This window comes from Saccostrea echinata, unplaced genomic scaffold (assembly GCF_033153115.1).
Source record: "Saccostrea echinata isolate AGI-Se365-2 ecotype Australia unplaced genomic scaffold, CSIRO_AGI_Sech_v1 ptg000002l, whole genome shotgun sequence".
Lineage (NCBI taxonomy): Eukaryota > Metazoa > Mollusca > Bivalvia > Ostreida > Ostreidae > Saccostrea > Saccostrea echinata.
In genome coordinates this window covers 441,578-453,958 of record NW_026889751.1, presented here as the reverse complement: position 1 = coordinate 453,958, position 12,381 = coordinate 441,578, and the positions used below count along the sequence as shown (strand labels likewise).

Sequence of the window (12,381 nt, the reverse complement as noted above, 5' to 3'; positions counted from 1 at the left end):
TCTTTACATTAATTTGAAAATGGTGTTTATTATTTTTTAAAAAAGTTTTAAGAGATTTTTTATGCAAGTAATTGTGAAAGAATTATTGATTTTGCAAGATTTCACATTAAGCTAAAGTTTGTTCTTAATCAAAAGTTCGTGTAAAACAGAGCCCCAATATCTTTAGTTAAGCTGTAGTCTTTTGTAGCATAGTATGTATAAGTGTTGTATGTATGTAGTTTTAGTATCTAAAAGCTAAATGATGACTGTTTAAAATAAATTCTGTGTAGCAAATTTATATACATATATATATATATATAGGTACATCTAAGTATGGTTGAAATTCTCTCACAGAGATTTATCTGTGTATGGAGTTGTTAAAAATACCGGTACCTTTAAACAGTTTCTTTGAAATTGAGCTATATGCAAAGTGTGACAGATGGACAGACAGAAAATGGACATGACAAACACTAAATGCCCAAACCATATACATGGCTGTAATGATTGCTTCATTTGAACAAAATATTTCAGCTACTAAGTACACTTGATTTCTAGTTCAGTTTTTGTACCTAAGGCTAGGAGTTCTTCATCAAGGATTTCTGTGCTGGGATCTTTGGTCTGTGTAGAGGGATGTGAGGGAGCAGACTGGTCTGCCAGGTCAAGTAAGGAAGAAGCAGGATCTAGGGAATATCAGCAAATCTTTAACATATTGGTACATGTAAGCAATTTGTGTTCTGCTGGAATACCTGCACCAAGTACACAGCATATGAAAATTAACCTGAGTAAATTTGAAAATTAATTATGATTACTTTCAAATGTAGAAAAGCCACTTTATTCCTTGATTTGATATAAGTATCTCAAGATATTTAAATTTCCAGAAGATACAGCTGTATTTTTGTGGCCTTTCTGTGTGTTTTATCTATTAAAAATCTAGGGATGTGCGATTTTATCGGTATACCGCTTTTTAATTGTGTGATACGCATCATGGTACGGAGACTAAAATACCGGTATTTAGGTACATAGTTATAAATTCCAGAAATTATCAATTTATTTGTTCAATCTTTCAAATTACAATTACAGGAAGTGTAAACAAATGTTGAAAACGGTAAAAGAAAGGCATCCTAGCATCCAAAATTGCTTTATATTATGTAAATAAAAAAAAAGTGAAGTAATGTTTTTCCGGCATATTTTTCGGAAAAAAATATGAATATTCATTTAAAATCATTGTAAAAATTGCTTGTAAAAATATCACGATATTATCGTAATATTTTGGGAAAAAATCGTAATATATCATGATACGAAATTTTTGGCGATACCCATCCCTATAAAAATTAGATTTAATTCTGACACAGGCATAATCACAGGTGTTTGATTACAAACTTTTGCACTGCTAAAGTGTCTACTTAATGGTTGGACAAAAAAGGCTCCTCGACCTACCTTGTTCTTTCATAAAATCTCTTTTCATTATTTCATTATACATCAGGTAAAAAAGCATTATCTATTATATAAATATCATGGACACATTCTGGACCATTTTAGATTCACAGTTATCAAATTCCTTTAAATATATAAGTGATTTTTAAATCATGTATTTTTGTGTTTGGTTGGGTCATGGTTGAATAATATAGCTTCTACTAAAGAGTATACATGATTTCTGTTTTGTAACTCACCAGAGGCATGGCCATTTTGATTGGCCTTATCTCCCACCTTTTTCTTATACTGAGCCATCACCTGTGTAACCTCATCATTACTCTTCAGTATATCATCTGTAGACAAAGGATTATCAGATATTGATACATTTCAGAAAATACTTCAAACTGTCATTACAGAGTAAACACTGATTACCTAGACTTATTCTACATATATGTACATGTATTCATAAGATGTCTGATGTGTCTAATAAACTAAAAGACTTTTGAAACAGAATGTTTAATGCAGTGACTCATAAAACTTTTTATTATACCTCTACTGTTATTAACTCTCTATAAAATTAATAACATAAAACTGTCTATTTCCCTGAAGAAATACTATTTCCCTCATCTGAGGACTACTCCCTGAAAAATCGGAGCTACTCCCTGGGACTACTCCCTCATGAATATTCATTAATAATTTTAACCAATTAAAATGAACAGTGGGCAGAGTGTTCAGGGAATCTCCTCTATATTGTTTTTAAAAAATATCTGAGTCTCTAGTTTAATAAATTTCCCATGATTGTTTCAGTATAATAAAACAGTTATGGAATGGGTACTCGGGAAATATCAAATTTATGGTCCCCTCGGCAGGAAACTATTTCCCTCGGCGGCTTCGCCACCTCGGGAAATAGTTTCCTCCCTTGGGGAACCATAAATTTGCTATTTCCCTCATACCCATTCCATAACTGCATACTATTTACATATACTTGTGGTTAACAAAATCAATTGAGTTGAAATCTGGCAGGACAATTTTTTTTTAAAGACCTGTGAGAGCATGAACATTAAAGACATACTTATTGCATCATTTTCTTTATCATCTGCATCACTGGCAAGGCGAAACAAATTTGGTCTCAGTCTCTCCAAACTGTCATACAACTCCTGAAAAGACCCCAACTTCTCTTATGACTGTCAAATAATTTAAACATCTATAATGTAGATTAAGACCAGATTTCGTTAAATTAATGCCACAACCTTCATCATATCTAAGTCTGCTGCAGAAGAGGTCTCTGGTGAGTAGTGTTCCAACATCTCCATCAACAATTTGCTGTTGTTGTTAATCTGTTCCAGTTCATTTATTCTACGGGAAACCCTTTCCATCTTGTCAGCATCCTTTGATACAGAATGAATATTATAATTGAATCTTAGCCAATTTAAAAAATTCCAAAAATACAAAATTACAATTTACTGAATATCTAATACAAATAAAAATATATCAAATAAAGTACAAACCTGTTTCACCATGTTCTTGATCAATCTATTAGCAGCCTGTAGGTCTTGAGGATTTTTACTCTTCAACAACTTTGCCAGTAGCTACAGGTAAGAAAGTTTTTTACTGAGGAGCTGATAGTAAATATTTTGGTACCATGTACTGATACAAGATCTCGTAACTTCAAATTACACAAGTCTCACCTTGGATTTTTCTTCATCTTCAAAAGAAGCCGTTCTGGGTTTGGGAGGTGGAAATACATCTATTTTCTGTCCACAAAATAAAATAAAACACTTATATACATATTAATATAGCAACATTTTACTTATATTCTGCCAATAAACATATCCAGTAATAAATTGTCTAATTTGTACTTTGCAACAATACCTCCGTAGAAATAAGAAAGTGGATGGTCATCGAAACATGCATTCTGGCATATTAAACAATCAAAAGATTTGAGGAAGCAATAGAATATGGACCAAAGAATGACTAAAAAACAGTAATTTTCTAAGCTGAAATCATATTTTCTTAACTGTGATGACTTTTCACTACACACAATTTTCTTTTCCAGATCCCAGATTTAATTTACAAATTCATTTTATGTAAGTTAATGTCATTTACACAGGTATACTTCATACATGTAATGTTAGATTCCAAATACCTTAAATGACTGAAGATATTAGTACATACATGTATGTATAAACTAATAACTACTGATATATGTATTAGTACTTGTTCTAGTTGATACAGTTGATATAATATATTACAGGTTTTTATCTACTCACTTTCCCTGAATCCTAAAAATAAATACACCTACTTTGTAGTATCATCACTTACACAAAAAGTATCATTGACGTAATGAAATTCTGCCTTAAAGTATAATACAAATTATATGTCATATACTTCTGTCATTCTGCTAGCAAAATGTAACTGAAACAAGATGCCATTGTGCATTTAGTTAGAGATTACAAGACCTTGCCAGAAGTCATTTCAACCCTATCAATTTTGGATTGCACATGTATTTATCTTCAAAAATTGGCAACTTAGAATTTTTAAGCAGACTTTAAAAAAGGATGAACAGCCACAAGAAATATTATATAGGTCATTCACCATACACAGTATTTAGAAGAACTTAGTATAAAATAGATACTGCAAACACAATTGAAGCTTTACCTAATTTCCAACCAAGGTTGTCTTAATCTAGGCAAGTACAGGCATATGTTAATTTTCATTTATTGCTAGCGCACAATGCTGTATTGACAAATTTTTCCTATGACCACTACCTTATCAATATAGTCCGGGTCTGCTTTGACGATGCCCTGCTGTTTCAACATTTGGTATGCTTCTAAGATTTTGTTTTCATGTGGTAGACCTTTACTCCAGCTGTAGATAAGTTCTATACATTTTTTCTTCACTTTTTCACTAGTTTTACTCCCTAGATACTAATGGAAATAATCAAGATACTTAATGTAAAGTATATATGTAACATCTAATACAGACATGTAATAAACTTCTAAGTAAACATAAAACCTAACATAAAACCTTGAAAACTAAATACACAAAAGGTTTTACCTAGCATATTGAGCTTTTGTTTACTGATCAAAATGATGCATGTTTATTTTGATTAATATTGAAAGTTTCTAAATTCATACATACCTTGGGTGAAACAACTTTAATCATTTCATTTAGAAACCTGAACTTTCCAACTTCCACATGAAAACGCCGACCACAATTTTTCACACATGCCTCTAAAGTCTGCAATTTACATATGTATTCATCAGTAAGAATTTTCAAATACTTCGAGTCTTGTGAAAAAAAATGTCATAGAGTTTAGCCTTTCTGTCAAATTATGACATACAGCTACATCTTTGCAATCAACAAAATCAATTTTGGCAAGTGTGAAAAGTAAGTGTATAAAACTACACGAAACAATTACCGCTAAAGCATAAAGTGCCTCTCTCTCCTGTGGTGACTGTATTTTGTGGGCCAGAAGACGGACAGCAGTCTGTGGCCCTTCTAAATCTTTGTTAATTTGTTCACAAAACTTTGTAATGGTTTCCCAGTCCTCATCTCTGTTAGCTGGATTAGTTGCAGCATCTATATTAAAAATTGCAAAAGAATTACAAATTTGGTGAAACTACCCTCTTTATGCCCTTTTCAAACTACTGGTACATGTATATTAAAATAAATCACTTTACACAGCTTACTGTATGAAACTTATATCAACATCCCTCTGGCTCTATCATGTAGAAGGAATAAAGAATGTGCATAACAAATTGTCTTTAAAATTAAAAAAGTTAAAGAGCTTTGTTTTATTCAGTAATGAATTTGCAAAGATATGCTCTACAATTAAGCATTTTTTTATTTTGCAATATGATATGAATAAAGAACTACTAGACACACTACATGCGTTAACACTGTAAGCCTAGGTGTTAATGTTGTAGTGCTATGTAGCACAAAATGGCCACTGAGTTCTTGAATGCAGCCCAAGACGCACATAGAGAGTTTGAATTCATTCAAGTAAAGGGCTCTCAAGAACAGTGATTATACTGAATGTGAAAAACAGCCAACCATCTGACCAGGCTGGCAAATTTTAACTCGGTCCAATTTCTTTTGTGAGCAAATCGGACATATTTTAACTGTTATGTACAATCTTTGTCTCTGCAACTCTTTTATGCAGGCTTAAAAAATAGCTATCCCCAGTTTGAATACAACACAGAGTACATCATGAATATACAACATGATAAGTTTCTATATAAATGTATGAAGGAATGATAAGATATAAATAAATGCTGAAAGTTCTACATTGTTAACACTTAACTTAGCAATGGCAGTGAACATAAAGTTGTTTTATTTACCTACATAGTGTTGATTTTTTTTTCCATTCAGACAGAAAATCATTCAGTCCTAAGAAAACCATTGAACAATAGGACTGAACATTCTATATAGAGGTAAAAAAAATCCTTATGCATTCACTGCAAGAATAGACACTGTATTATGAAGAGTTGTAATGGAAAATCCACATAAAAGTTGTCCACAAGCTCCAATATATTTACAAATTCAATTTCATCAGAAAGACGTGTTTCAGCTTAGTCCAAAGGAAGTGGCCATAATAGGGCTGTGGTCAAGGTCATAGCAGCTATAGCTTAGGTGCTAGGCTACTCTAGGTTTTTACTGAACACTCAGTGTGAATAAACACTTGTTATGGTTAGGTCAACATATCAGTTAATTGTAGCTCTATGTAGAACCACATACTGCTATACCTGGTAATCTGAAATGCAACCCTGAATCCAGTGTAATGTGTTCAATAGAACGTTCAATATACTTTGAATGTATCAAAAAAAAAAGTTAATAACTTTTAAATATAAATTCGATGGGTTATTATTTTCAGACTGTTGTTTACAAAAACTTAAAACATGGGTCCTTGAGATGACAATTATATCGTTTATTTTATGTACCTTCAATACTGGGTATTTATTAGTCCCCTACCGGTGAAAATGTAGGGGACTATAGGTTTCCTCTGAGTCTGTCCGTCTATCCGTCTGTCTGTCTGTCTAGCTGTCCCTCTGTCTGTCTGTCAGTCTGTCCCACTTTGTTTTCCACACTTTTTTTCTTTGTGCTTTTGAGAATTGATTTGAAACTTGCTATGTTCCTTTATAGTAATAAACTACAGATTAAGTTTGAATTTTATCACGTTTAACCAAAAGGTTCCAGAGTAAATCAGTTTTAAACATTCCTCTTTTTTATAATAGTTCAAGATCGTGTTCGTGCTGCACTATATTAATGTTACAAAACGAGGTTGTCATGTTTAAAATTATTGATTTCAAACTTGCTAGGTAGCTTTGTAGTGACAAACTATAGATCAAGTTTGAATTCTGTCACATTTGACCAACAGGTGCTAGAGTAAATCAGTTTTAAGCGTTCCTCTTTTTTATGATCGAGTTCACGATCGGTTTCATGCTGCACTAAAATGTTCCAAAAACGAGGTTGTCGATTGTGACAGAAGACGGTAAAGTAATATTGTGCATTGTTTTCAGCAATTCCTACCAGCGAATACTTAATATACTTGGCGAAATAATACCAGATGCTATAAAGACTGAATATTTTTCCAGATTTGAATTGTTTTTTTATATCCCTATTTATTTATAAGTTAACGGCAGAGATTTTTTACCAGGTGGTAAATGCCAGGTTAGGGAAAACAAGTAATGTAAGCAATTGTCATGTTATTCATACATTATGTGATTTTAGTCAAACACGTCTTTGTAAGACAGATTTCATTCCAACATTTCATTCATAAACAAGTAATCCGAAATGTCCACATTTGGGGGGGGGGGGCGCAGTTATCATATACAGGGTCTTATAAAATGACATCCTAAAAAGAAAAGGGGATACCGGTAGGGGACATGTATTGCTTATGCAATACTCTCAGAATGCTTGTTTAGAAAGAACGTTCTATCGTTAAAATGATATTGTCCTACGGACCCGGTTTAACGATAGAATTCGTTCCGTGTATTGGCAATGTAGCAAAATAAACACGGGCGGTAACTCGAACTCAGAGCATTTACTATGATCAATCCAGAGAATTCCAAACGTCAACATGGTGTGTAAATTTGAAGCGAGAAAAAACGTTGAGAAAATGAGTTGAATTTTTGTCTTTATATGGATTATATTTTAGGTTAAAAGTCATATACAATCTCAAAAATGTTTGTTATGATTAATTAAGAAGTTATTTTCAGTGCAACTCCTTTTGTATACTTCAAAATCATTTCAGAGTGGATCTGCTCCAATTCGCTACATTGCAAGTATATGGGACGTACTCTAACTGTGGTAAGGACTTGTCATGAGACACAGTTAGATTATTCTAACTAGGTATTTATTATGTTTACTTTGTAATCAATCTACATCAGGTCTGGTACAATCACTAGATTTAGCTACGTAGCTTGAATTACCTACATAGCTTTATTAACCTACCTGAAGTAGCTTTATTTAGCTACTGAATCAAACTTTTTTCTTAAATTACCATTTTTCTCAGGATGTGCAGAAAATTGCACTTTGATGCAGTGATAATTTTCAACTTTAAGCTCATCTAAAAACAATTCATGAAAAAATTACTCTTGGAGATGTGTCTTTTTCTGCGCAATTTCAATCAAAGTTCTACAAGTTTTGGGGCTATATACAACAGTTAATTTGTGACCAAACAATTACTTCTTGAATGAAATAACAAAGAAAACCAGTTCTGGTTAACATGAGCACAATGAGAAGCAATCATACTTATCTATGCCTCATCGCACACAAGGTGGTGTACAGTTACTCAAACAATGGAAAAACATATTTTCCATGAAAGTGTTCAAACGCAGCAATGTTAAAACTATCTCTGCACTGGATTGCTTTTTAAAAATATTAGTGGTCATTTAATTGCGATTTTTTGTCTTTTTTAAAATAAAAAGCAAAATTGTGAAAAGTTGCCTTGAAATAGCTAAATAAAGCTACCCGAGGTAGGTAAATAAAGCTACGGTAGGTAATTTTAGCTACGTAGCTAAATGTACTGATTGTACTGGACCTGTACATGTACGATATCCAGTATTCAGTTCAGAGATGATTAGACTTGAAATAAAATGACACGTACATGTAACGATACATGTTTCTTTGGATTTATGGGGGAAAACACTACAAATCCAAACATGACTTTCTGTAAAAGGTGTACATAATAAAACACAAATAAGAGTGAAACACGACAATTACTTAGAATTATTTCCAGGCTCTCTTCTTCTTCAGCCATTTTCACTTTCAATCACGTGATGGCACATCAACTTCCGGTGTCGTCTGCTTTAATAGCCCGTTTCATTTTTCATAAGTCAGACAATCTCCCTTGCAGAGTTGTCGTTCGTTCCTCTCTCGAACACCTCTGCAATGGGCAATTGGACCGTGTCAAGGTTTTAAGTCACCTACCGGTAAAACCGATGGAGACTATAGGTTTCTTCCTCGTCTGTCCCTCCGCCTGTCTGCCAGTCTGTTTCACTTGAGGTTTTTCGCACTTTTTTCTAAACGCTTGCAGATATTGAGCTGATTTTTGGTATGTAAGTGTATCTTGATCAGTCTGTTGATGAGTTATAGATCAAGTTGGGATTTTGTTCCGCTTCAATGATTTTTGAGGTAATTACGGTCTTTTTAATTTTTAAGGATTTTCAGCACTTTTTTCTAAATGCTTGCAGATGATGAGCTGATTTTTGGTATGTGAGTGTATCTTGATGAGTTATAGATCAAGTTTGGATTTCGTTCCACTTCAATGATTTTTAGGGAATTGCGGCCTTTTGTAGTTTTTAAATTAGCTTAATATCTACCTGAAAGCATTAGAAAGAAAATGCGGAAAACCCTTATAAGGGTTTTCCGCAATTTCTTTCTAATGCTTTCAGGTAGATATTGAGCTGATTTTTGGTATGTGGGTCTACCTCGATGAGTTAGGTCAAGTTTGCAAATATGTTTGGCTTCAATGAATACTTGATGGAACTACGGCATTTTCAATTTTCAAAATTGGGCACCAGATTACACTTGCCGGTAGGGGACTAGTATTGCTAATGCAATACTCTCAGAATGTTGATCAAGTACAAAAAAAATAGAAATATATCCATAGGACGTGAATGCCCCGCCGAGGGTGTATTGTAATGCAACAAGAAAATTTATATTAGTCTATGAAATTTGATGAGAATATCTTGAATAGTTTCTTAAAATTGAAATCTAGAAAGTTGGATATAGATGATAAATTCTCACCAAATTATGTACATATGTATAACTGCATATATCTTATATGGTTTCTTTAAAACTAAGCAAAATGCAAATTTAAGAAAAGTGAGGTCAAGGTCAAAGGAAAGGTCAAGGTAAAAAAAATGTTGATACAGTTGACTAGTTTTCACAAATACATATCATCATATTAAATTTGATTAAAAAAACATTTTGAATGGTTTATTTAAAAGTGGGCTAAACACTAATTTAAAATAAATGAAGTTAAGGTCAGAGGAAAGGTCAAGGTCAAAAAATATTGATGCAGTTGAAAAGCTTACATCAATATGTATAAGCATATGAAGTTTGATAACACTATCCTGAATGGTTTCTTTAAAACTGAGTTAAACACTAATTAAAGAAAAGTGAGTTCAAGGTCAAAGGAAAGGTTAAGGTCAAAAAATGTTGATGCAGTTGAATATCTCTCATCAGTATGTATCAGCATATGAAGTTTGATTACACTATCTCGAACGGTATCTCTAAAACTGAGTTAAACACTAATCAAGGAAAGGTCAAGGTCAAGAATGTTGATGCAGTTGAATAGCTAACTTAAGTAAGTATCAGCATTGAAGTTTGATAAAAATATCTTAAATGATTTTAAAAGAAAAAAACTGAGCTAAACACTAATTAAAGAAAAGTGAGGTCAAGGTCAAAAAGTGTTGATGCAGTTGAATAGCTTACAGCAGTATGTATCAGCGTATGAAGTTTGATAACACTATCCTGAATGGTTTCTTTAAAACTGGCTAAACACTAATTTAGGAAAAGTGAGGTCAAGGTCAAAGGAAAGATCAGGGTCAAAAAATGTTGATTCAGTTGCATAGCTCTCATCAATATCTATCAGTATATGAAGATTGATAAAAATATCTTGGACATTGTCTTTGAAACTGAGGTTTGAACTGAGCTAAACGCAAAGCGCGAGGGAAAGACGGAAGACGGACATGACAAACACTATATGCGCCGGTCATATTCATGGCGTGGCGTAAAAAACATGACATACCAAGGGTTATTTTAAATTGAACTAATGATTTTAGATCTTCGTAAATATCTATCTTTAGGACAAAATTAGAGTGGGCAATTACATGTAATTATAATTATAAGAAATTTTACGCACCCTTCCTTTTTGTCCCCCGCTTCGCGAAAGCGAGGGGACATTAAATCTCATTCGTCTGTCTGTCAGCCTGTCAGTCTGCCCATCTGTAAGTCTGTCTGTCACAAAAACTTTAACCTTGGGCATAACTTTTGAATGAGAAGAGATAGGGCTTTCATATTACATATGTATTTTACCTGTGACAAGACCTTTCCAAATATACAATGATTTCTGACCTCGTGACCTTGACCTTGAAGTTTGACCTACTTTTCAAAAAAATTATCTTTGCTTGTAACTTTGGATTGAGAAGAGATATGGCTTTCATATTCGACATGTGTATTACCTGTGGCAAGACCTTTCCAAAAGTATTATGGATTTTGACCCCTTGACCTTGGAGTTTGACCTACTTTTCCAAATTTTTATCTTTGCTTATAACTTTTGATTGAGAAAAGATAGGGCGTTCATATTTGACATTTGCATTGCCAATGAGAAGGTGTTTCTAAGCATGCTATGATTTTTGACCCCTTGACCTTCATGTTTGACCTAATTTTCAAAACATTTAACTTGATTACTTTTGAATGACATATGATAGGCCTTTCATATTTGACAAGTGGATTTCCTGTGTCAGAATGTTTCCAAATATGCTATGATATCTGATCCCGTGACCTTGACCTTCAAGTTTGACATATTTTTCAAACATTTCATCAGTGTTGCTAACTTTTGAAGGAGCAAAGATAGGGCAATCCTATTTGACACGTGCATAACCTGTGACAAGCATTTCCAAATATACTTTGATTCTTAATCCCGTGACCTTGAAGTTTTACCTACTTTCCAAAAATTTAACATTGCTAATAACTTTTGATTGGGAGAAGATATGACATTTACAATTGACATGTGCATTACCTGTTTCAAGACCTTTCCGATTGTGCACTCTGGTTTTTGATACTTTTTTCACATGTGCATTACTTATGACAAGACCTTTCGGATTTTATTATGATATTTGACCTCATGACCTTGATCTTGAAGTTTGATGTAGTTTTGAGAAGCTATAATCTTTGCCATAACTGTTATTAATTCAGTAATTTATATCTTTTTTGTATAATGCACAGACAAGACAGGACATACAATCAAGACAGTTACAATATGCCATAAATAATGGCATCCCATCCGCTAAGACACCGAAAGCGGGGGACCACAATTCTTTGAATCTGCTTGTTTTTCTAAGTATATACTATTTTGCTATAGTGAATTTTCTTTAGATGCTAGTTGGCCCCATTTTTGTCGCTGTAAGACACTGGCAAATTCCAGATTTTGAATGTTGAAAATATAATAGACAAGCTCAATATTTAGATTCTTTGCACACTATAATTTTCTCAATGTCCAAAAAATCTTTTCCTTTAGTGTATAGAGGGTCGATCATTAAAAGAATTGAAATACACGAAGAATTCCATATTAATTTCATAATCCCCGCTGACGACACAATGAAAACCCGGAAAATTGATATGCATATTAGGCACTCTTAATTTGTAAATATCAAGGAATTAACAAACTTAACTTTCAAAGAGTTATCAAAGAGAAAACAGTTGGAAACAGAAATATGTGGTAATAAAGGTATAAGCCCAAATATGGCACAGTGAATT

At 33.1% G+C, this 12,381-nt stretch overlaps 1 protein-coding gene across 2 annotated transcripts in view; it reads right to left on the bottom strand.

Moving 5' to 3' along the window:
- Nucleotides 1-8,694, bottom strand: part of LOC133204607 (ADP-ribosylation factor-binding protein GGA1-like) — a 261,424-nt gene extending 252,730 nt beyond the window's left edge. For both annotated transcript variants that reach the window (XM_061340370.1, XM_061340363.1), the window contains exons 1-10: nt 8,620-8,694; nt 4,814-4,974; nt 4,534-4,632; nt 4,161-4,319; nt 3,081-3,146; nt 2,901-2,981; nt 2,643-2,780; nt 2,465-2,549; nt 1,650-1,745; nt 549-659 (exon numbers count right to left, since the gene is read on the bottom strand). In XM_061340370.1, the coding sequence (XP_061196354.1) occupies nt 549-659; nt 1,650-1,745; nt 2,465-2,549; nt 2,643-2,780; nt 2,901-2,981; nt 3,081-3,146; nt 4,161-4,319; nt 4,534-4,632; nt 4,814-4,974; nt 8,620-8,656 (1,033 nt within the window). In that variant the 5' untranslated portion in view covers nt 8,657-8,694. The remainder of the gene's footprint in view (nt 1-548; nt 660-1,649; nt 1,746-2,464; nt 2,550-2,642; nt 2,781-2,900; nt 2,982-3,080; nt 3,147-4,160; nt 4,320-4,533; nt 4,633-4,813; nt 4,975-8,619) is intronic.
- Nucleotides 8,695-12,381: the final 3,687 nt, after the last annotated feature.